The sequence below is a fragment of the Equus przewalskii genome, chromosome 20, assembly GCF_037783145.1.
Source record: "Equus przewalskii isolate Varuska chromosome 20, EquPr2, whole genome shotgun sequence".
NCBI classification, from domain to species: Eukaryota; Metazoa; Chordata; class Mammalia; order Perissodactyla; family Equidae; genus Equus; species Equus przewalskii.
The window spans coordinates 16,253,898-16,280,511 of record NC_091850.1 but is presented as its reverse complement, the minus strand read 5'-3'; the positions used below and the strand labels follow the sequence as shown (position 1 = coordinate 16,280,511).

At 34.6% G+C, this 26,614-nt stretch overlaps 1 protein-coding gene across 12 annotated transcripts in view; it reads right to left on the bottom strand.

Annotated features, from left to right (window-relative positions):
* The window catches only part of IL6ST (interleukin 6 cytokine family signal transducer), a 60,164-nt gene that overhangs the window by 8,997 nt on the left and 24,553 nt on the right, over positions 1-26,614 (bottom strand). For 5 of the 12 annotated variants that reach the window (XM_008515869.2, XM_008515872.2, XM_008515873.2 and 2 more), the window contains 12 exons: positions 25,865-26,170; positions 24,856-24,976; positions 20,744-20,910; positions 20,025-20,179; positions 18,099-18,258; positions 16,065-16,147; positions 15,176-15,386; positions 14,412-14,594; positions 11,837-11,938; positions 11,524-11,670; positions 10,845-10,985; positions 7,324-7,420 (listed from right to left, as the gene is read on the bottom strand). In XM_008515869.2, the coding sequence (XP_008514091.1) occupies positions 7,324-7,420; positions 10,845-10,985; positions 11,524-11,670; positions 11,837-11,938; positions 14,412-14,594; positions 15,176-15,386; positions 16,065-16,147; positions 18,099-18,258; positions 20,025-20,179; positions 20,744-20,910; positions 24,856-24,976; positions 25,865-26,170 (1,873 nt within the window). Of the gene's footprint in view, positions 1-7,323; positions 7,421-10,844; positions 10,986-11,523; positions 11,671-11,836; positions 11,939-12,706; positions 12,862-13,541; positions 14,595-15,175; positions 15,387-16,064; positions 16,148-18,098; positions 18,259-20,024; positions 20,180-20,743; positions 20,911-24,855; positions 24,977-25,864; positions 26,171-26,614 lie in introns of those variants that run through there. The other 7 variants (XR_011530574.1, XR_011530573.1, XR_011530572.1 and 4 more) reach the window with 3 other exon arrangements.

Below are 26,614 nucleotides of genomic sequence, written 5' to 3'. Positions count from 1 at the left end.
AAACTAGAGGAGTTTATCACCAATAAACCAGCCTTACAAGAAATGCAAAAGGGACTTTAAGTGGAAAAGACCATCAATAGGAATAAGAAAATTATCAAAAACAAAACAATAAAACCACAGAATACACACTCTTTTCAAATGCACATGGGACATTCTCCTAGATAGATCACATATTAGGCCACAAAACAAGTCTCAATAAATTTAAGAAGACTGAAATAACACCAAGCATCTTTTATGACCACAACGGTATGAAACTAGAAATCAACTACAGGAATAAAACTGAAAAGCCACAAATATGTGGACATTAAACAAAATGCTACTGAACAACTATTGAGTCAATGAAGAAATCAGAGGATAAATAAAAAAATACCTGGAGACAAATGAAAATGAAAATACGACATGCCAAAATCTATGGAATACAGCAAAAGTGGTTCTAAGAGACAGGTTTAGAGTAATACAGGCCTACCTCAACAAACAAGAAAAATCTCAAATAAACGATCTAACAGTATACCTAAAGGAACTGGAAAAAGAAAAACAAACAAAGCCCAAATCAGTAGAAGGAAGGAAATAAAAATCAGAGCAGAAATAAGTGAAATAGAGGCTAAAAAAAAAAAAGAAAAAAAATCAATGAAACGAAGATAAGGTTTTTTGAAAAGATAAACAAAATTCACAAACCTTTAGTTAGAGTCACCAAGAAAAAGAGAAATGAAAGAGGAGAAATTACAACAGGTATCTCAGAAATACACAAGATCATAAGAGAATACTACAAAAAGCTATACAACAACAAACTGGATAATCTAGAAGGAATGGATAAGTTCACAGAATCTGACAACCTTCCAAAACTGAATAGAGAATCTGAATAGACCAAACACCAGTAAGGAGATCAAAACAGTAATCGAAAATCTCCCCAAAAATAACTAGCCCAGGACCAGATGGCTTCCCTGGTGAATTCTACGAAACACTGAAAAAAGACTTAATACTTCTCAGGCTGTTCCAAAAAATTGAAGAGGAGGGGACGCTTCCTAACTCATTCTATGAGGTCAACGTTACCCTGATACCAAACCAGAAAAGGACAACACAAAAAAAGAAAATTACAGGCCAATACCTGATGAATATCGATGCAAAAATCCTCAACAAAATACTAGCAAATCGAACACAACAATACATTAAAGACATCCTACACCACGATCAAGTGAGATTTATTCCAGGGACGTAGGGATAAACATCCACAGATGAATCAACGTGATACACCACATTAATGAAATGAAGAATAAAAATCACATGATCATCAATAGATGCAGAGAAAGCATCTGACAAGATACAGCATCCATTTATGATGAAAACTCTGAATAAAATGGGTATAGAAGGAAAATACCTCAACATAATAAAGGCCATATATGAGAAACCCACAGCTAATATCATACTCAATGGAGAAAAACTGAATGCTATCCCTCTAAGAACAGGAACCAGAGAAAGATGCCCACTTTCGCCACTCTTATTTAACATGGTACTGAAAGTCCTAGTCAGAGCAATCAGGCAAGAAAAAGAAATCAAGGGGATCCAAATTGAAAAGGAAGAAGAGAAACTGTCACTATTTGCAGATGACATGATTTTGTATATAGAAAAGCCTAAAGAATCCACTAAAAAACTTTTAGAAATAATAATACGGTAAAGTTAAGGATACAAAATCAACATACAAAAATCAGTTGCATTTTTATACACTAACAATGAAGTAGCATAAAGAGAAATTAATAACACAATCCCATTTACAATTGCAACAAAAATAATAAAAAACTTAGGGATAAATTTAACCAAAGAGGTAAAAGACCTATACACTGAAAACTATGAAACACTGTTAAAAGAAATTGAAGATGACACAAATAAATGGAAAGATATTCTATGCTCTTGGATTGTAAGAATTCACTTAGTTAAAATGTCCATACTTCCTAAAGCAATCTACAGAGTCAATGCAATCCCTATCAGAGGTCCAACAATATTTTTCACAGAAATAGAACAAAGAATCCTAAAATTTATATGGAACAACAAAAGACCCCAAATAGCTGAAAGAATTCTGAGAAAAAGAACAAAGCTGGAGGTATCACACTTCCTGATTTCAAAATATACTACAAAACTGTAGTAATCAAAACAGCATGGTACTGGCACAAAAACAGAAATACAGATCAATGGAACAGAATTAAGAGCCCAGAAATAAACCCACACATCCATGGACAGCTAATTTTTGACAAGGGAGAAAAGAATATACAATGGAGAAAGGAAAGTCTCCTCAATAAATGGTGCTGGGAAAACTGGACAGCCAGATAGATGCAAAAGAATGAAAGTAGACCACTATCTTATTACACCATACACAAAAATGAACTCAAAATGGAATAAAGACTTGAATGTAAGATCTGAAACCATAAAACTTCTAGAAGAAAACATAGGCAGTACACTCTTTGAAATAGGTCTTAGCAGCAGATTTTCAAATACCATGTCTGACCAGGCAACTGAAACAATAGAAAAAATAACAAATGGGACTACATTAAACTAAAAGGCTTCTGCAAAGTGAAGGAAACCACAAACAAAATGAAAAGACAACCTACCAGGTGGGAGAAGATATTTGCAAACCATATATCTGATAAGGGGTTAATATCCAAAATATATAAATAACTCACATATCTCAACAACAGAAAAACAACCGAATTAAAAAATGGGCAAAAGACCTGAACAGACATTTTTCCAAAGAAGATATACAGACAGCCAAAGGCACATGAAAAGATGTTCAACATCACTAATTATTAGGGAAACAAAAATCAAAACTACAATGAGATATCATCTCACACCTGCCATAGTGGTTATAATTAATAAGACAAGAAATAACAAGTGTTGGAGAGGATGTGGAGAAAAGGGAACTCTCACACACTGCTGATGGGAGTGCAAACTGGTGCAGCCACTATGGAAAAAACTATGGAGATTCTTAAAAAAATTAAGAATAGGACTACTTATGATCCAGCTATTCCACTGCTGGGTATTTATCTACAGAACATGAAAACACAAATATGTAAAGATACATGCACCCCTATGTTCACTGCAACATTATTCACAGTAGCCAAGAGTTGGAAGCAACCTAGGTGCCCATCAAGGGATGAATGGATAAAGAAGATGTGGTATGTACACACAATGGAGTACTACTCAGCCATAACAAAAAGATGAAATCTTGCCATTTGCGACAACATGGATGAACCTTGAGGGTATTATGCTAAGCAAAATAAATCACAGGGAGAAAGTCAAATATTGTATGATCTTACTTGTAAATAGAAGATAAAAACAACAACACACAAATTGAAATATAATGATGTACACCTGAAATTTATATGTTATTAACTAACGTTACCTCAATTAAAAAATTGTTAAGGCTAAAGCTAGTTATCAGTATTCAATTAAAAAATATCTCTGAAAACAAATCCTATAATAAAAACCACTTCATCACAAACTGTTGTGGTACACCTCCTCCCAAGAACAATAGAAAAAGCAAAAATGTTCAATTTCTAACTGAAAGAAGCCAGATAACAAATACATTTTCACATTGGTACCAGCTAAAATAAGATAAATTTCATTTTTTACAAGGAAGAAAGGCTAATGATATTAAAAATACCCAATTAATTTAGAATATCCCCATCATCAAAAGCCAACATAAGTATTTTACCTTAATATAGTTCCTAGCCCAAAGTTAGAAGTTTGTAAGTGTAAATTAAGTATACAGGAAGTGAGGAATCTAAGAATAAATTCAAATATAAAAATAAAGATGAGTAATAAGATCCTACCAGATTGACGCTACTGGGGGAACAACTATAAACTCTGGACATAACATGAAAAGGAATCAAGTTAACAACCCAGATGAACAACTAACCAAGCAATGAGTGAATTCTCTGAAAGACACAAATTACCAAAACAGACTGAAAAAGAAAACTTCAATAGCCCTATATTTATAAAGAAAGTAAATTTTTAATTAAAAGTCTTCCCACAAAGAAAAATGGCAGGCCCTGATGGCTTCATCTGTGAATTTTATCAAACATTTAAAGAGGAAAAATACCAATCCTACACAAACTCTCCTAGAAAATAGAGGAGGTAACATGTCCCAATTAATTTTCTGAGGCCATTCATTTTATGAGGTAATCTGTATTACCCTGATTCCAAAACTAGACAAAGACATCATAAAAAAAAGTATTGACTAATATCACTCATGAACATAGATGCAAAAATTATTAACACACTGAATCCAGCAAAATCTGAGGAATGAAAGGATGGTTTAACATCTGAAAATCAATGAATAAAATTCACCACATTCATGGAAGAAAAGAGAAATATCATGATTTCAATAGATGCAGAAAAAGTATTTGACAAAATTCAACAATGATTCATGATAAAAACTCTCAGCAAAAAGAAATTCAAGAGAACTTCCTCAATTTACAGCTAACATCACATGCAATGGTGAAAGACTGAATGCCTTCCCCCCTAAAATCAGGAATAGTGGAAAGATGTGGCTCTTACCACTTCTATTCAACATTGTACTGGAGAGGTCTTAGCCAGTACAATAAGTAAATGAACTAAAAGCATAAAGATTGGAATAGCCATCTTCACTTGCAGGCAACATGATTGCATATGTAGAAAATCCTAAGGAATCCAAACAGCCACTAGAGTAAATGAATTTATCAAGGTCTCAGTACACAAGATCAACATACTAAAAAAATGGATTGCATTTCTATACGCTAGCAATGAACAGCTAGAAAATAAAAATTTTTTAAAATTCCATTTACAATAGTATAAAAAATACTTAGGAATAAATTTGACATAAGATATACAAGGCCCATCCACTGAAAACTACACAACATTGCAAAAGGAAATTAAAGAAAACCCAGTAAGTATATCATGTGTATGGACTAAAAGACTCACGTGACTCATGAACATGTGAACTCATGTTCAGACTGGATTTTTCCCCTAAACTGATTTAGAGATTCAATAAAATCTCAATCAAAACTCTAACATTTTTTTTAGAAAATTGATTAGCTGATATTAAAATTTATATGAAAAGACAAAGAACCTAGCCAAAATAATTTTGAAAAAGAAGATGTTGGAGGAATTCCACTACCTGCTCTTAAAACTTAATACAGAGCTATGATAATCAAGACTGTGTGGTATTGGCATGAATAGACATATGGATCAATGGAACAGTATTGGAAGTTCACAAATAGATCCAGACTTACATGGACAATTGATTTTGGCAAAAGCATCAAGGGAATTCAACAGGAAAAAGTCTTTTCAATAAATGATGCTGGAATGGCTACCTATACCTATGGGAAAAAATGAACTTTGACCCTGATCTTACACCATGCACAAAAATTCTAAATAGATCATAGACATAAGGCTAAAATGATTAAACTTCAAGAGGAAAACACATGAGAACATATTTTTGACACTGGGTTAAGCAAAGATTTCTTAAACAGGAGATAAAAATCTAAGAACCATAAAAAAACCCCAAATAAATACTACTCAGCCATAAAAAAAGACAAAATTGGCCCATTCACAACAACGTGGATGGACCTCGAAGGTATTATGTTAAGCGAAATAAGCCAGTCAGAGAAAGACGAACTCTATATGACTCCACTCATAGGTGGAAGTTAGTATATTGATAAGGAGATCAGATCGGTGGTTACCAGGGAAAAGGGGGGGTGGGGGGAGGGCACAAAGGGGGAAGTGGTGTACCCACAACATGACTAACAAAAATGTACAGCTGAAATCTCACAAGGTTGTAATCTATCATAACATTAATAAAAAAAAAATACAAAACAGAAAAATGCAAAATGCTGAATGTGAGACTGAGTGACCAGGAAAATTTTATGAATAATTTCTGCAGAGACTATGGTGTTTTAACCTCAACACCAACAATTAGCTAGGAAGTTATTAAAAACAATGGGAAAAGCATTACAAAGTACATGCATAGGATGAGTGATTTCAAAACCAGCCTGAGCAACCTTGCAAAGTCTCATCTTATTTTTAGAATAATCTCATGAATTTTGACTTCAACCAAGAACAGAAATAACAGGATCATGTAAAAACTATAGACTGAGGTTGGTCAGGTTACCAGATGATTGTTGGAAATGGCATGTGGGAATATGGGACTACATTATATATCCTAACCACTCCATGTTTTGTTTGTTTTCCTTTAAATTTCCTTAGAATAAATTGCAATGGGACTTTGAGTGGGAAAAAAAAAAAAACAAAAACCCCAAATAAAATGGACTTCATCAAAATGAAAAACTTTTGCTTTTCTCAAGTCACAGTTAAGAAAACAAAAATGCAAGCCACAGACCAGAATTTGCAAAATATACATTTGACAAATATTTTGTAACCAGAATAAAGAACTCTTACAGCTCAATATTAACAAGACAAACAACCCAACTTAAAAATGGTCTAAAGATTTCAAACAACACATTACAAAGGAAGATACGTGAGTGGCACATGAAAAGATCCTACTAGTTACCAGGGAAATGGACATTAAAGCCATAATGAGATAGCACTATCACCCATGAGAAAGAACAGCTAAAATTAAAAACCCTGACAAGTACCAAGTGTTGGTGAAGATATGGAACAACTGGAACTCTCACATTTGCTGTTGGGAACACAACATGGTATAGCCACTTTGAGGAACAGTTTAACAGTTTCTTATAAAGTTAAGTATGCACTTAACCATATGACCCAGCAACACCAATACTAGGTATTTACTCAAGATAAATAACATATGCCCTCACAATGATTTGTATGCAAATGCTCATAGCAACATAATTTATAATAGCCAAAAATGAAAGAAACAACCTGAACTTCCACAACCGATGTATGGATAAATTTTGATACAGCTACACTACAGAATACTCTTCAGCAATAAAAAGAAAAATATTAGTATATGCAACAACACAGATGAATCTCAAAAATATTCTAAGCAAAAGATGTCACACACAAAAGACTACATGCTGTTTGATTCTATTTATATGAAATCCTAGAAAAGGCAAAACTACAGTCACAGACAGCAAATCAGTGATTGCGTGGGGCCAGGGGTTGAGGGAGAGGATAGACTACAAAACAGAATGAGGAAACATTTTAGGGTTATAGTCCTGTTCTCTATCTAGATTGTGGTAGTAGTTACACATCTGTATACATTTATAAAAATTCATCAAACGGTACTCTTAAAAGGAATGAATTTTATTGCGTGTAAATTATAGCTCAATAAAGCTGGGGGAAAGCTGCAAAAATATGAATAAGGGTACTTACAAGTCTCGTTTATTAAAGCAGAACAATACTCCCAAAAGGGTTGTCAAGAGGAATGCTAAGCAAACAGGCACAACTATGGCTTCAATTTCTCCTTGAGCTAAAAGACAGAAAGAGGTAAGAAGGAAAATAATTGTTGACACATATGCTAAAGAGAAATAATGCAACTTCCCAACCAGATTACATTTGAAAAGATGAAATCCTGTCCTAATTCTTTTTACAGCCTTTACAGAGTGTTTTTCCCCCCTCTTGGAAGATCATATCCTAGCCACTTATGCCTTACATAGCAAGGCCACATAGTACGCATAAATTATGATGTCAGTTGGGGGAATAAAATGATTTGCTCAGTTTATTGGCTAACCTGGTAAGTTAGAGCTTTCAAACTTAACCCTTTATTACATTTATGATCTGCACTCAGCAGAATCCTAGCAAAAGCTTATCTTTGAGTTCTGTGAGTACTGGGCAGAATTGGAAAAGCTCTAAAGCAATCTTAATAATTGAACTACAAATGTAACCTACAAGGAATAAAAATGTAACCTTTAGGGAAATTTTTAATAGTTATTTTCTGTTTTCAAAAAGACGATGTATCTGATATAGGGCTAAGAATTTTAGGAGAATCTTAGGCACAAGGAGTGGCAAAAGCAGGAACAGCATCATTTAAAAAGCAACAAGTCTAAGATTCCTAAATACCACATGAATCCTTATCTGCATTTACAAGAGAGCTTATTAATCAACTGAATCCACTAATTGGGAAAATTTATATTGGCAATATCTTTTTTGTTTTTTGAAGATGATTAGCCCTAAGCTAACATCTGCCACAAATCCTCCTCTTTTTGCTGAGGAAGACTGGCCCTGAGCTAACATCCATGCCCATCTTCCTCTACTTTATATGTGGGATGCCTGCCACAGCATGGCTTCACAAGCAGTGTGTAGGTCTGCACCCGGGATCTGAACCGGCGAACCTCAGGCTGCCAAAGCAGAATGTGTGAACTCACCAGCTGTGCCACTGGGCTGGTCCCTATATTGGAGATATTTTTTAATGATTTACCTTATGGTTGTTTCTTGTTGACTCTTCCAGCCCCCTTTTAATTAGTCTTTTACAGGAAAAAATATATGAAAGTAACACTGCAGTCATATAATATTCACTATGTCTTATCTTTCTACCACATATATCCCTTTGTAAGTAATTTTACATCTTTTTTTTTTTCAAAATTATTTTATTTTTTCCTTTTTCTCCCCAAAGCCTCCCAGAACATAGTTGTATATTCTTAGCTGTGGGTCCTTCTAGTTCTGGCACATGGGATGCCGCCTCAGCATGGTTTGATGAGCAGTGCCATGTCCTCGCCCAGGACTCGAGCTGGCGAAACACTGGGCCGCTGCAGTGGAGCGTGCAAACTTAACCACTCGGCCACCAGGCCGGCCCCAGTAACTTTACATCTTATGAAGCCTAGGAAGTCATCAAATCAGATCAATGCTTGAGAATAAACTATAGGTTGGTAAATAACTCTTGAATGCTAAGGTTCTCATATACATAGATATATGCCAAATCAAATTTAGGCAGAACCTTTCCTTTACTGCTGCTAAACTTCTGCTTATATTTTCATGCCTTGGACCTTTACTCATGCTGCTCTAAGATGGCTTCTTTTTCCTATTTGTCCACATTCTAACTTCAAGGCTCAAATATTATCTGCTCCACAAAATCTTTAAAGGTGAAACTCCCCCCACCGATATGTTTAAATTCCTACTCTAGTTACCGTCTAAATCACCCAAATGGCTCTCCATTTGTTTTGTTTACTTATGCCGTATTTCTTCAACTAAGGTCCCCAGGAGCAAGGCCCATGCCATATGGAGAAACCATAATGAATCCATAAAACAGACAGGTCAGTGAAAAAAGCAGATGATGAAGTAATACTACTAAGTATGATCTAATTTTGGAAAAAATGTATGCATAGAAAAAACTAGAAGGATATACAAACACGTTAAGAGATTATCTTAGATGAAGGATTAGGAGTGATTTTTCTTCCTCTTTGTATTTTTACTGTATAAATTCCCTATAATGAACATTACTTTTATAATCAGGATAATATTGAAAAGTTTATTATTTTTATTTTTCTAAAGATCATGGCACAAAGTTTTATTTCAAATACTATTTGTTACATATATGTTCTATTAACATGTCACCACAAATCTTATCCCAGAAACTATATTCACTATTGGCCATCACAGCAAAGCTCAGGATCTATTTTACGTAGTCACTCATCCGTTTATTCTCCCATTCAGCAATCATTCAACCAACAAGGAATATGGAGTTTAGTGTTTATTATTCATTGTGTTGGTACTTGGGGGTAGGGACTACAAATACAATTACAGTAAAATAAGGTAATTTCTATAATTATTCAAAATGTAGTAAGAACAAGAAAGAATACAGCTTAAGTCTGCTTTAGGGAGGCTACAGAAACAGACAAAACAAAAGACGGTGAGAAGCTAACCTAGGGCAACACACTAGGAAAAGACAGAGAAAGGTGGAGAAAATGATGAGAAACTTAGGGTCAAAGAAAGGGATTATGAGAGGGCAAAGACAAACAGTAATTAGGAGGCCCGATCAACAGGACTTGATCCTTGGCTTATCTAACTGAAAAAGATATGAAGAAATTGCATTTACATTTCTGGTTTTGGCAAAGAGCTGGATGGTTGTGGCATGGAACAAAGAAAGATAAATGTATTTGGGAAGGAAAGAGAGGATGGATAAAGTCATGGACAGGGAGTTTGAATAGGCAGTAAGAAAAGAGCTCTGGAACAGAGTTCTGGAGAATACAAAACATTTAAAAGCAGAGTGGAAAAGGAAATCAGGAAAGAAGTACCAGAAGGGAGGAGACTCAGGAGAATGCTATTAAAAAAACAAAGAAAAGTTCAGCGAACCAAGGTAAGAGGTAGTTTCAAGGATGGAGAGGCCAACAGAGTCAAATACTGAGAAGTGTAGGAAAAAAAGATTAATACTAAAAACCATGCACTGGATATGACAACTAAGAGGTCTTCTATGAGTGGTACGAGAGAGGTTTCAGTGGACTGGTGGGCTGGAAGCCTGGTTCCAGGAGGTTAAAGACTGAGCTGGAAGTATGGAAGAGGAGACAGTAAGGGTGGAGCAGTCTTTCCAGCAACCTGCCTAAAAAAGGAAGGAACAAGGGAAGAAGGAAAGAGACAACACCCAAGTTTTGCCAGTGAAAAAATGAACCCATTCAGAAAGATATAAAAACTCTTTTGGGATTTATAGAGTATAGGTGAAATTAGAAACAGTTAATCAAACAACAAAAAAGTTGAGGAAAAATATTTTCTATAGTTTAAAGGAAGAATCAAAACCAGATAAACAACAATATAAAAATCATAATTTATTAACACTGCATTTCTATGAATCCAAAGATGCACTTTTAACAAAATTTTAGCATATAAACTAAGTCAATTATTAGCATGATTAAATTTTAAAAAGAAATAGAGAAAAAAAAAGATCAAAAGTCATTACTTCTTACCAAACTTTGGTGTGGTAAATGTGAATTCTGGACCATACTTTCCACCTTCATCTGTGTATGCTGCCATTCGTACCATGTACAAAGTGTCACTAGTCAAAGAGGACAGTGTATATTCTGTGTGGGAAGAATCCACGTTTACGGCTGAAAGAAATCAGTAAGTGTGCTTTATTCAACTACTCAAGTGTTTTTGCTTCATCTGGCTTATATTTGACACTGAGAAAGTATTTAAAAACGAATAAAAATATATTTCATCAGAAAACGATTTTCATACTCTGACAATATTCTTCAATAAGCACAACACAATATTTCTTTAACAGTACAACCATAATGCATATTCTCAGGTGTTTCTTCTTTGAGGATAATATACCATACAGTAATTGTCGCTTAACAACAGGGATAGAATCTGAGAAATGCATCATTAGCTGATCTCGTCGTTGTGTGAACATCACAGAATGTACTTACACAAACCTAGGTGGTACAGCCTACTAAACACCTGGGCTATATGACACTGATCTTACAAGACCACTGTCATATATGTGGTCTGTACTTGACAGAAATATCATCATGCGGTATGTGACTATACTGAGATGTGTAACATAAGCAGGTGAGACTTAAATTAGTATTTAAAAGCTTAAGAAAAAAACATCTGATTCTTTAATAACTGATATAGTTTTATTACCAGTTTCATTTCCAATGATGGTTCTATAAAATATAGTATAATTTCTGATGAATCCATTCTGAACATCAACAGGAAGTTGGTCCCACTCTAAGACAGCTTCATTTTTCCCCACTTTTTTTGTCCGAACAGTAGGTCCTTTGGAAGGCGCTAGAACAGAATAAAGGTATTTGCTAACTGAAAATCATTAGAACTTAGTAAAATTTCATCATGAAATTATTTGAACATAATGAGACATATTCTTATTTAAAAATGATAAAATGCCTTTGTTAATACAAAATCCAACATTTTTCAAATAAAGTGAGTTTGGACTTACGAGCTTGTTTAAGGTATGCCTTTACAGACTCGGGGCTTCCTGGGCCATCAGCATATACTGGAGTAACTTTTATCAAATAACATTTGCTCTCTGCTAGGTTTCCTAAAGTAAGAATAGTAGATTAAGCAGTTTTTTTCCTATAACAAAAAAGTTTAATTCCAGTATTTATTTTTATATTATAATATCATGACCACTGAACTTTTAACACTGCAGCTTTTTAAGTAAGCATTGCTTTTCGTATACCAGACTCAAGCTTAATAAAGTAAAACCGTTTATGAAAGTAAACGGTTACTTTTATTGCCAATACAGTGGATAAAAAAAAATTTATGTTGTCAATAAAAGTAATAATTGCAGGGGCTGGCCCCGTGGCCGAGTGGTTAAGTTCGCGCGCTCCGCTGCAGGCGGCCCAGTGTTTCGTCGGTTCGAATCCTGGGCGCGGACATGGCACTGCTCGTCAGACCACGCTGAGGCAGCGTCCCACATGCCACAACTAGAGGAACCCACAACGAAGAATACACAACTATGTACCGGGGGGCTTTGGGGAGAAAAAGAAAAAAATAAAAATCTTTAAAAAAAAAAAAAAAAAAAAAAAAAGTAATAATTGCATTTCTATTCAGGATTTATAAAACAGTGGTCTCAAATTATCCTGGGTCTTACTTCTAGTTTGACAATTTCTCTACATCTTACCTAATTCGCTGAAGACTGCCTAATGAGCAAGATGCCACTAGTAAGAGCTAGCGAAAACACTAATGGCCCTGGTTTCTCAGGTGACTGGGAAAAAAAGAATTAGTGTTATTTCTCCCAGACAGTAACATAATTTTAAAAGAAAAAATTATCTTTTAATGTTTCCTGTATTTATAATCTCTCCAATTTTTTTTTTTAAAGATTGGCCCTGAGCTAACATCTAGTGCCAATCTTCTTTTTTTTTTTTTCCTTTCTTCTCCCCAAAGCCCCCCAGTACATAGTCGTATATTCTAGTTGTAGGTCCTTCTGGTTGAGCTATGTGGGATACTGCCTCAGCATGGCTTGATGAGCAGTACCGTGTCCGTGCCCAGGATCTGAACCGGCGAAACCCTGTGCCGCTGTATTGCAGCGTGCAAACTTAACCACTCAGCCATGGGGCCAGCCCCATATCTCTCCAAATTAACAAAGTAATCCATCTATTCCTTTAGCATGCAATAGTAAAGTTCTTTTTATACAGCATTTTATCTGTCCACATCAGAAAATAAGGTGTTTGTATACTGAAGTTTATACCTTCAACAAGAACTTGTATTTCCCTATTATTCATGAAGTTACATATGCCCCTTTAACTTATTAAACAGAGTAATTTTACCTATTCTTGATGACTCAGTAATGCCGAGAAGATGAATAATTTTTATATTCTGCTGTAATACAGTGACATAATCAGGGCTACTGAGCTATATGGGGCTACTTCTACAACCTGAAGGTCTCTAGAGTCTACGATATACTTTAAAAAGTTTCTATTGTCCAGTTACTACCAATCTGTCTCCTCTCTAGTTCCACCATGCTTTTAATTTGATAAGGTTGATAAACTAGAAACAAAGTTTATTAAAATTGCACAGCAGGGGCCAGCCCAGTGGCGTAGTGGTTAAGTTTGTGCACTCCACTCCAGAAGCTTGGGGTTCGTGGGTTCAGATCCTGGGCACGGACCTACCCACCGCTCATCAAGCCATGCTATGGTGGCCTCCCAAACGCAAAATAGAGGAAGACTGGCACAGATGTTAGCTCAGCGACAATCTTCCTCACCAAAAAATAAATAAATAAATAGTATATTAAATAATAGGTTAATGAGGACCAAAGAGCCTATTTTATGAATAAAGCTCACAAACTTTATGGCATGTATATCTTTGATTAGAGTTTTTTTCTGATTAATCATATTATTTATAGCTGAATTCTAATGGTTATCCTTCTTTACTTAAAACACACACACAAGTTGAGTGTTTCTGTTTTCTCTTTGAAGTTGTTGTATCACTTTAAAGCCACTTAAGTAGTACCTTACAATGCAGAGCAATCCATTTTGGAGCTCTGTATCCTCATTACTTTCTATCCTTCATTAGTCCTTTTAAATACATAGTACAATTAACAGACATAGGAAAATCTGAGCTCTAGTTCTGCTTCCCCTATTCAACAGCTGTAAGAAGTCAGTAAGTTACCCAGATGCTCTAGGAAAATACTTTCTCACTGAAAGATGAGGACGTTAACTCAGGTGTAGAGAATACACAACTAGTTGGAAGCAGAGGATGGATTATCTAATATTTCTGTCTTACTTTACATGTTTAAGTGTTCCTCTGATGATCAAAACAACACTGGGGTATAGAAAGAAGAAAGTATTAACCCGCCTTGTCCATAAACAGACTGCAGTTCAGAGGGATTAAGTGTGACTTGCTGAAGAGTCACACATCTAGTAAACTAGATGTAACTGGTAACAATGATAAATTGGAAGTCTTTCCAATGGACCACAATACCTATAAAGCAGAAAAGAATATGTAAAAGAAAAATCTGTCTAAAGAGTTAGAAAAAGCATACCAACTTAAATGTTTCTAGCCAGGTATACCTCTTAAATAGGTGCGATGGACAGTACCGTCTTCTTGTTGCCAGTCTGGGTTACAGGGCAATTTATCCGATAACACACACCATTCAAGTACATATTTGTTTACAGATTCATTCGGAGCAGTCCATTCTACCCAAAGCACGTTATCTTTGGGAAATGCCTTAAGATCCTTTACGGGGTGAGTAGCTTTAAAACAAAGTTTGAATACTGATATGATAAAATGAACATTTAAAAATTTGAAATTTTGATATTTTACATTCATTTCCATAACCACGTGCTCTATCTTGCTATCAGTTTTGGTAGCATATAATTTTAACATGTATTTGCATAAATAAAAGCACTTCATTATAATTTACATGTAAAGTACTCAATTTATTTTGAAACTTAAATTCTTCCTTTTCCAAAATTCTTCAAATGTTTTGTGCATGGAAATTGCAACTTTTTCTTTTTTGACAGCTACAGATAAAGCTATAGAAAAACAATATACTTAAGTCATACACATATAAAGTTCACAAAACCTTAATATTTAAAAAACCAGATAAGTAATCAGAAAATGATTAAATGAACTAAGTAGCTTACTGAAAAGTTTAAGTGAGCCACATAATGATGGAACAGATTATTTGGCTGCTGACTGATTTCTAAAAGTATGATCATCGTTGATACTGATGAGACAGTCTTAGAACACTTATGCTTTTTTATGGGAGCTCTCACCATACCTAACCACCTTTTCCCATCCATAAGTCAGACTCCATCTTACAGACACAAACCTTGAAAGTCACAGGCAGGGATAGTTAAAACAGATGCATCTGATTTGCCAACCAGATTTCTTGCTGTTAAAGTCGCTATATAGCGATCATTTGTGAGGTTTACCGTCAGTTCTGTGTCATTAACTGAGTAATTTTGTAAACGTGATTTCCATCTTGTGAGAGTCACTTCATAATCCAAAATATTTCCATTGGCTTGAAAAGGAGGCAATGTCTATAATAAAATAATTTATTTTACAAACATATCTCATGAACCTTAAAGCTAATCAGTTATTTCATGATCACAAATTCTGCTTTTAATGTCAAATCTCTAAATATTTAATTGGAAGGGGCTGGCAACCTCATTTTGAACTCACTACTAAAGTAAAACGACTACATACTGAATGAAGAGTAAAGGCATGACTTCAACTAAGAGGGAAAGTAGCAACATTCTGTTAGCTTTTAGTTCTGTATACAACTCTGCACTGTGGCTACATGGACTCAAATTATTCTATGCCTGAGTATTTTTCTCTCTACTTTTTAGTATGATCCACTCATGCACATCTATGGAGTGCACAAAAACTTTATATTTCCTATTACTGGCATACATTTTGTTACCCAAAACCCTTATTAATTATTTTCTATGAGGCACTCAGGAAAGTTCAAAAAAAGGGCCCTCTCCTGATAGAACTTTCATAGAACTGTGCTGAACTATCTATGAGTTATTACATGCAGTTTATGACTCTGACTTCCATATAGTATATATAAAGCTCAGTGTGTCTATTTATTTAAAAGTTATCAAATGCTTTGCTGACATTTAGATAAAAAGTTAAAAAAAAGTCCACTCATAATACCATATACAATGTATTTGTGAGATTAAAAAATAAAAATATGTAATTTTTTTTTTTTTTACCTTCCATATGAGTCGTACAGATCTATGGCCATGAGTATGGGATGGTTCTATCTTATACCAGAAACTTGGTGCCTTAGATGGTCCTAAAGGAATGACATAAGCTTTTTAAAATAAAAGTTTTTATTATAACAATAAAATAAAATCTTGGAAATTATAACATTCTTGCCCGTCAATCACATGGTGTCTTTAACTCTTTCTTCATACCAGCATTTTCCCATCCCAGGATGATATGCCTGGGTCTTCCTTTACTCAAGGTAATAGCTTGATGATTTAGATTACATTGGGACTCTTTTCTAAGCTTAAAATTATAAAGCTACAAATCCTAAGCAATAACCAAAGACGTATCACTATTACTTATTGCAAAAAATCAAACTGAAATCATATTTAAATACATGATTAAAACCCCCAAATGTATATATGTAAGAACCTAAAACAAATTAAAATAAATGAAGTAAATGTAGTGTAAGTCTATTATCTTACATTGAAATGATTCAGTGTAATGGGATAAAATAAAAATGAATTCACAGGATTGTTGTGTTAATCACCAACCGCATGAAAAAGCACTTTATGAAACAAAGTATCAAATGCTAGCAATTAGATTTTTAAAATTCCTGTAGGATCAACTAATTTTTCAAAATTTTTATAAATTGAAAAATTTGGTATTCAATAGATTAAAAAAGGATCTGAATAAAATCTAAGCAGTGATGTGTTGATCATGAAGAGGCAATTATACAGATGACAAAACAGAGAAAAGAGAAAAAGCAGACCAGGAAAGCTGGGTTTTGAAAAGGCTTGCCGATACAGGGGGTTCAAACAGATATATTTGTGAGTACAGTGTACACCCAAAAAAAATAAAGAACAAGAAATTATAAAGAAAATGTTATAGGCCAGAAATATTTTCTAACATAAAGAGAACCTGGAGGATTCACTCACTAAGGTGAAGAAATGCTTAATCCAATGGTTCACTTTTTGGGCTCCAGATATCGCTTTGATTTCACAAAGGTTAGGTACCATCTCCTCAGAAAATGTACACAAGCATTAACCACAATATTTTGTCTACATTTTAAAGTAGTTCAGGAACTCCCCTAAACTGAGCCAAGTACCTTTAAAGGCCCCAAGAATCCCAGTTTGAGAATTCTTGGCCAAGATAAAGGAATCTGGTTGAGGACCCCAAACCAGCAGTAGCAGGATTGCTTTCTTTCCTGGCATTTATAAGAATGAGAGAAAATTCTCAGTGGAGAAGGGGACTTTACTTTTCTGCCTTTGGCATTCTCACTTCATATAATTATCTAGACCTCTAGTAGAGCTGGAAGTGAAGGGATATAGGTGGTAGCCGAGGTTTGAAAGCATAGCTGCTGCCATTGACACCTAAAGTGTGAGACGGTGATAGGAAAATGTTCAAAAAAAAAATCTATATGCCATACGACTATTTCTTGATGGCTATAGAAGAAATTAGTAATGTTAGCTGCTTTGGGGAAGGAATCTTACTTTAGACCATACACCCTTTTATGCCCTTTGGATTCTATACTATATACATTGTATAATGATGGAATAAAAAGAAAAAAAATCAACCAACCAACCAAAACTCCAGGATCTCTTTCCAGGAGCTGATCAAGTGCTAGCAGAAAAATATAAAGAAAACATAGAGTAAAAATATCTTTTGACAGTGAAGGTCTAAGGTATATTTTGCTAGATAGACTGCTTTTGATGATTCAGGATATAATTCTCTAGTTAGGGATATCTCTGGAGCATACTCCTTTAAAAAATGTTCTGGACTGATCAACCATTAAAGTCAACGGTTTTCTCATGGTATCTAAGACACCACCCCATGATAATTTTTTAGGTATCAAATAGATTTATACTATCAACAATGCACATTAAATTTTATATCTTGATGTCCTTAAAAAGAAAAGTGTAAAATACTAGTTTGGATAAAATGATCACAAAATAAGAAGCAATGAGGACTAATGAGACACAATTCACAGCCAGAATTCCAATATTAGCTTTATTACTTCATTATACTTGTTGACTTACTATCTTCATATGTGATGCCACTTGCTTCTTCACTCCAGTCACTCCAGAATCCTTTACCATCTGCCTTCATACAACGAATTCTAAACACATATTCTGTAAAAGGCTTAAGGTCCTGGACAGTGAATGAAGATCGAGTGGATGCTGTATCTTCAGGAGGAATCTGAAAATAAAGCAAATTGACCAACAATAAATCCAAAGGTATTTATTATCGGTCTTGTAAATTGCAAAAGATTTTAGAAACTAATTTAACGAAACAAGACTAATAAGCTCTGGAGATTAATGAAAGTTAAAAAGCAGTCAAAATCAGTAAAGTTAATAGATTTGGGAAGTATGAAAACATCTATTATTAATCCTTTCTTCCTTTTTTTCTTCCTTTCTTCCATGGGGCCTATAACACTCACGGTCTCAGCAGGAAAAATATGGTACACTCCCATTAGCATTTAGTTCAAGGAGAGTTTACTAAAGGGAAAGGGGGCAGGATGTAGGGAAACCTTAGATAGTGTAGTCAGTGCTCTGAGGCTTGTAGCTATTACCACTCCTAGGCCCAACGGGATGAGTGGAGGACCAGAACCTGGAAGGGGGTCAGCTAGGACTAACTTGAGAGGAGCAGTGACCCTAGGTTGAGAAATATGGGGCAGCTCCACGGAGGAAGCAGGGAAAACAAAAGCGCTGATCTCACTTCTACCTCTTTTCTTTCTTGCCAGGACCCCTCCTCCCATTAAACTTGCTAGGGGGAACTAGAGGCAATGGGAACCCACAGACGAAATCCATATAAGTCAGCATCCTAAGACAAAGAGTAGGATGGAGAAGGGTAGAGTGTAAGATCTGGAGAGGCAAAAAGAAGATATCTAGCCCAACTAAGAAAAACTAAAGCTATTATTGTAGATAAACTTAGTATTCAGGAAAAAAGGAGACTAAATATAGATAAATAATTGGTCCTTTCTACTACTCTGGGATTTCAATATTGGATAACAAAATAGGTGTCAGTCACTTTTGTATCAATGAACTAAGATGCTATGATATTAAAAAATATTTTGAAGAACTTCAGGTATAGTATCCTCTGTGTACAACACGAAGCATTAATCCATTTTGGTTTGTTTTTTTTTCTGATTGTATTCTGAGCCTTTTAGATTAGTGGAATGGAGGACAGAAGTAGTAAGGTCATGGGCTCCATTCCCTTATAAGCTCATTATTGCAACCAGAGAAACAAACCAAAAGCACACTGTTAGTAATAAATAAAGTTATAAGAAAGAATATTAAGGGGAGTTCAATGTTATGGTGATAGCCTTTTAAAAATCTGCAAGTATTCCTTTTGCTGACAGTATCATCTTTGGTTACATTGTTCTTTTCCTTTTCAGTCTTACAAGTTCCCCATCAACCCCATTCTCGACCTCAGGGGTTGGTGAACTTTCTATAAAGGGCTAGATAGCAAATATTTTAGGCTATGGGCCAGATAGTCTCTGTTGCAAATACTTGACTCTTTCACTGTAGCACAAAAATATCTAGAGACAATACGTGTGTGGCTGTGATCCAATAAAACTTTATTTACAAAAACAGGTGGCAAGCTGAATGTGGCCTGCAGACATAGTTTGCCAACTTCTGCTCTACCTCATCCATGTAATCTCTTCATTTTTACTCCTTCACTTAATTTGCTTTTATTTGTGTTCCTTTTGCCTCCCATTAAAAATGCTATTCCCCATCACTCTGCATCACTTCCATAGCTTCACTTAAAAGCTACTATATTCAGGAAAACTGTATTTTCTATCTGGATGTCTGTCTGCCCTAGCTTGAACACAGATCTGAAAGAGGTGTCAAGTAAAATATTTCACATAACCAGAAACTTAAGACATTCAGAAAATTACTGGGACTTTTAGGTTAGAGGGTTGCAAGAAAGACTACTTGAATAAACAGTAACTCTCAATTTACCTGGCTCCAAGTTGAAGCATCTTTGGTCCTATATTGAATGTTGTATTTCAGTCTGATAAAAGTCTTAATACTTGAGTCGATCCATGTCAATTTTAAGATACTAGACAGTTCCTCTGAGTTGCTGACTGATAAATTATGTGGTGGATTGGGCTTCACTGAAGAATAAAATAAATTCCAATGTTTATCATGTTTTACTGTCACAACTTCTTATACAAACTCAAATACACTCTTCATATTTTTTTTAATTTCACAATATTAATTTATTCTTAGAAAGTGAACGAAACTCTCTAAAACAATGCTATGCCATAGTATTATAATGGAAAGAAAGGTTTCTAGAGAAACTTTAGTTTTCCTTGTCACTTTATTACATTTGTTAATCTTTTCAGGTTCAGATATCAAAAGATAATTAAATATTTATGACATATAAAATTTAAAAAAGAATAAAAAAAGGAACATGTATACTATGATTACAATGCTGTAAAATGTTTGATAATTGGACAAATACCAGAATATGCAAAGTGAAAACAGCTGTGAGTGTGGTGGGATTATACATATTTTTCTTTTTCCAAATTATTTTTAATGTTGTTGATAAAATGAATTTGTAAAAGTCACTACGATAATAAAATGCTTGTTTCTACATTAACTAAAATCTAAAAACTACTTTAATTTGTAAACCACTGTATATTCTAATAAATTCTCAAATTCAGGTTTATAATTACCTTTATCTATAGGATCAAAATTGATATGATCTGATGTAACCTTCCCAAGGGCGTTCTCTGCTTCTACCCAGACTTCAATGTTGACAAAATACACAGGAGAATAATCAACAGTGCATGAGGTGGGGGTATCACGTTTTGCTTCACAATCATCAAACTTCTCTGTTGCCCTAAATGCAAAAAAGGAGGAATCACTCACTAAAAATAGATTTGAAAAAATCAGAGGAAAAAGGCTACTTGAAAAGATTTGATGAGACCCAGATTGGAATAAACACAGCTTGGAATAAATAACTTAACTCCCTTAAATTTAGAATAAAGTGTGATCACTACAAACAAATAACAAATTTCTTAAAAAGTAAAAACAAATAAAAATTTCTTAAAAAGTAACCCATTTTCCTTTAAAACTGAGTTTGATCTATATCTTAAAACACAAAATTATTTTCAAATTTTCAGTCCAAAAATATTACATTTAGAATGTTACGCTCTATTTCCATTGACCCTTCTCCAAAAATGATCTAATTCCTGTGATCTTAGTACTGTTTCTTTCCTTTCCTGAAAGAGAATCCTACTGTACCAGCAATGTCTTTCTTCAGGCACAGTATGCTTTTTCTAAGGGCAATATGCTAGGAGGTGAGAGGAGGATAGGGACAAGAATTTCTATCACCTCAAAAAATTCCCTCAGCCTCTTTCCAGTCAAACCCAGGCAACCACTTTTTGATTTTGATCACCATAGAAAGTTTCAAGTGATATTACTTTATTTACTCATATATATTCAAAGTATGCATCACTTAAGAATATTCATCTATAACACACTATTTTTTGAAATAAAAGGACAAATCAAAAGCGAAACAAGTACCCTCTAGGGGGAGAGAGGGAATAAGGTATAGGAGACAGGGAACTGAAACTTCTGTGAATATACTTTGTTTTATAAATTTGACTTTTTGTATTAATTTATTATTTGATGTAATTAAGAAAATTCCTAAAAATAAAAAGCAAAATGAAACATATGAACTCTTGTATTGAGTTGGTGGTATAAAACATAGAAAGGAACTATTTCAAGTAACTTTAAAAACAATCTTAGGGGTCAGCCCTGTGGCTGAGTGGTTCAGCTTGCACGCTCCGCTTCGGCAGCCCAGGGTTTTGCCAGTTCAGATCCTAGGCACGGACAGGGCACCATTCATTAGGCCATGCTGAGGTGGCAGCCCACGTGGCACAACCAGAGGCACTCAAAACTAGAATATACAACTATGTACTGGGGTACTTTGGGGAGAAGAAGAAGAAGAAGAAGAAGAAAAAGAAAAGATTCACCATAGTTGTTAGCTCAGGTGCCAAACTTTAAAAAAAAAAAATCTTAAAATTTGTTTTTTTTTAAATTAATTTTTTATTTAATTTTTTTGGTGAGGAAGACTGGCCCTGAGCTAATATCTGTTGCCAATCTTCCTCTTTTTGCTTGAGGAAGATTGTCCCTGAGCCAACACTTGTGCCAATCCTCCTCCATTCTTTGCATGTGGGATCCTGCCACAGAATTCTTTTTAGTAATCATATTGTTGGTCCTAATATTGGCATTGTTATTCTGCAGTTGTGTTTATTGTGGGATAAAGCAAATAAATATGGTGGTGTTGCTGGAAATGAAGGTTTTCAGCACAGAAGACAGAAGATGTAGACGTTAGATGAAATTAAGTAAACACCCATAGCGTGGATTTTAAATTGGAACTATCAGTATAATTTCATGATGTATTTTACCTTAAAAATATTTCTTAGCTCCTTCCACTGAAAAGGGCCAGAAACAACAACAAACACGGAGCAAGGAGTTCCGCTAGCACTAGATAGGTCTGGGGCAGGAAATATATTAAGAAGAACCTACAAAATCATGTCATATCAGAAATCAAGGAAGCTAACAAAGAGTAATGAAGTTGTATCAAAAGGACAAGCCAATCCGGGGGCTGGCCCTGTGGCCTGGCCCTGTGGCCGAGTGGTTGAGTTCGTGCGCTCCGCTGCAGGCAGCCCAGTGTTTCATATTGGTTCGAAGCCTGGGCGCGGACATGGCACTGCTCATCAAACCACGCTGAGGCAGCGTCCCACATGCCACAACTAGAAGGACCCACAACGAAGAATATACAACTATGTACAGGGGGCTTTGGGGACAAAAAGGAAAAAAATAAAATCAAAAAAAAAAAAAGGACAAGCCAATCCAAATAAGTTCCCACTAACCAAAGATAGAACAGTTTAAATATCAAGAAGAATAATAACCATAATATATCAAATGTGTTTAAATAAGAATTCATAATGAGAGGAAAAACCCCTCATTATCTACCTTTGGAGGACACTAGGGAACCAATCAACTAAAAATTGTTTAATTATAAAGGGAAAATATTAATACAATTTTGCTTCTCTTATATGAACTGTACCTCAGGTTAAGCAACAGTTGACAAAGTGAAGTTTTCCAGGTTAAAAAAAAGACAGAATACTACTGTTTTGTACTTCATATACAAATAATGATCACTGATGACTGCTCAAATCGTAAAGTGAGAAACTAAGGGGAAGCAACATGGTTAAATCCCAGAAACATTCTGCTGAGTCACAAACACCTTTCACAAAAGAGGAGATACTGTATGATTCCATTTATATGATATTCTGGAACACACAAAAATCTACAGTGAAGAAAAATCAGACAAGTGGTTGCCTTGTGGGATGGGGTGGGATATGGTAGTGGCTGGGATTAACTGGGAATGGGCATCAGTGAACTTTCTGCGAGCGTTAATAACATTCTATATCTTGACAGCAGTTTGAGTTACACAGGTATATGCACTAGTCAAAACTCACTGAATAATAGATTTAAGATACCTAAGTATATTTTAAGATATATATAAATTTTACCTAAAAACAAGAACATACCTATAAACATCTAGTTAATTACATCTAATTAATGATGTAAATTTTGAAGTGTTCAAGGGTGAAGTACACACTAATGTCTACAACTCACTTTGAAATGATAAAAAAATAAAGAGATGGATTGATAAATGGAGAGAAGGATGCACACATAAATAGGTATGTGATAAAGCAAATAAAGTAAAATGTTAACTGTGGAGTCCAGGTGATGGGTATGTACAAGTAATCACTGTACAATTCTTTCAACTTTTCTTTATGTTTGAAAAAAACTAACGGGGAATTTTATAATGAGGGGATAGGCTGACAACACCTGAAACCACTGCTTAATCTTAGTATCAGAAAAAGAAACAGTCAAATATTATGCAGTGGTTCCTGATGGAGGTACACATCACTCCTATGGATTATTGTTGGGGGAAAAAAAAAATCAAACCCAAATCTGATCAAGTGTCTAGATCTAATAGCAATATTTAGGAAATAAAGGGACAGAGGAATATGTTAAACAATGTATAATCATTATTTTAACAACTCACTTGCAGAGAAAAAGAAAGAAGAGAAAAGCAGGTAGAACCTATGGTTAAGGGAGACTTACAAGACATGTCAACTGGGGAAATTTGAACGCTAACTAAAAATGTCACAACGTTAGAGTATTTTCAGTTATAGTCATGCGTCATTTAACGATAAGGAAATGTTCTGATAAATGCGTCATTAGGCAACTTTGTTGTTCTGCGAACATCAGAGTGTACTTACATAAACCTAGATGGTATAGCCTACTATGCACCTAGACTATATGGTACTAATCTTACGGGGCCACTGTCGCATATGCGGTGTGTCGTTGACCAAAAGGCTGTTACATGGTGCGAGACTGTATATTTGGGTGTAATAATAGGATGTAGTTACGTTTTTTAGAAAAGTGTCCTTTTCTTTTGGAGATATGTACTAAAATATTTATGGATGAGATGATACAATATCTGATTTTCTAAGACAATCTGGGGTGGGGTATATATAAAGTAAGACTGGTCATAAGCTGATCATTATTGAAACTGGATGATGGGCAAATGGGGATTTACTGTACTATTCTTTCTACTTTTATATCTTTCAGATGTTATAAAAGGTTAAATAAAATGGTGAAAAATTTCCATTTAATATTACTACTTACTGAGATAAAAATTCCAGCACAAATGATTAACTTAATAAATTCAACATACAACAAACTTAAAATAACTTGCCATTCAGATTTTAAAGTGAAGTTTGTTTCCAGGTACGTTTCCCTTCCAGGAGCCCACTGACACATCATTTTCTTTCCTTCATTCACAATGCAATTCAAATTTTTAGGTTTTTCTGGAGGCACTAAAAGGGAAAAATTAGCAATTTTCAAAAAGTTTTATATCCACAAATAACATGTAATTTAATACTACCCAAGACATTTACAACCTAAATTAGAAAAAGAAACCCAAGCAAAAACTGTGGACATAATGAAAGATTGGTGAGTAAAAAATTAATTTCTTTTCTATTTAAACTCAAACTTTTCAGATAGTAATATACATTTTCTATCATAATTGTCATTAAATAATATGTATCAAATTAATTTTCTATATAAACTCAACTTTCATTTATGACTGGATCACATGATTTCTCTATTAAGTATATTTTAAAAAGTAATATTTGCATGTTACGAAGAGGCAATTAAATAGAAGCAAAAATGATTCCTTTTATTTCTCTTCCTATTGCCTTCCCAAACTCTACCGAAGGAAAAGCAAACGCCAAAACTGCAGTTTCGGATGATCCACAAATTTGATAATTCACTCCTGGATCACTGTTACTTATTTACTTTGACAAAGAAGAAGGACTTTCTCTAGTACTTACTCATTTCTTCAGGTAGCTGTTTTATATGTGCATTTTCTCAGTAATTAAAGGATACTGAAAGTTACTGTGAATACATTCACAGATTTTAATTGGACAAAACTTTTCTGGAAGTCTCACATCAAAATATTTTTCTAGAATACTGACAGATGCTTGACTTTCAGTAAAGATATAAAACGCGTTACTCTTTACGCTTTTCATATATTAGTAATACAAACGCAGTTCCACTTCTGAACTTATTTTTTAAAAATATATATGTATAAAAGTCACTGAGCCTACAAGTTACTGCATTTCACAGAGACCAACAGACATTAAAAATGTAATTCAACAGTCATCACAAAATCTGTAATAAGACAAAAACAAAACAAAACTTACAGCCTGAAATTATTCTGATTCCATAAACATTCTGATCAATCTGTCCAAACGTACGAATGTTGCAAGTGAGTTGAATATTCAATAAAGATATATTTGTAAATGTGACACTAGATGCTGTTCTGTTTATGACAGTATATTGTTCTTTAGGAACAGTAACATGGTTTGTTTTCCAGAAAATGTAATTAGCATTTACATGGAAATAATCCATACATTTTTCCTTTAGCACACAAACTGCAGTGAAATTAGAACCAAGTTGTACAACTGGAGATTCAGGGTTGATATACCCACATGGATCTAGAAGTCCACCTGAAAAAGAAAAATAGAAAAGATAAAAATGAATTGAATTTTTCTGGTACAAAATGATATTTTATATCAAGGCAATCCCTCAATCTTCACTAAAATATTTCTAAAGACACAGAAAAAGAAACACAGTGAAAATTAATATATTCATAATTTAATGCCTAAGTTTGTAAAGAAATACACAAATTATAAGGCAGATGGAGGTGGATTAAAAAAACCCTATGTAAGCTTCGGCCCCTTTTATATTCTAACTTTGCTTTAGAAAATACAGGCTGCCTGCAGCATGATTCATACTTGCTCCACCATCAACCCTGTTCCTCAACTCAAACCCGAGATCTAAATTAAACCTTCCAGAAAACAGGCAGTGGTAGTCTCTGCTCCTCTCCAGTCCTGAATGCTGCTGGGAGTGCAGATGGGGGCACGGAGAGATAGCATACATCACTCATACAT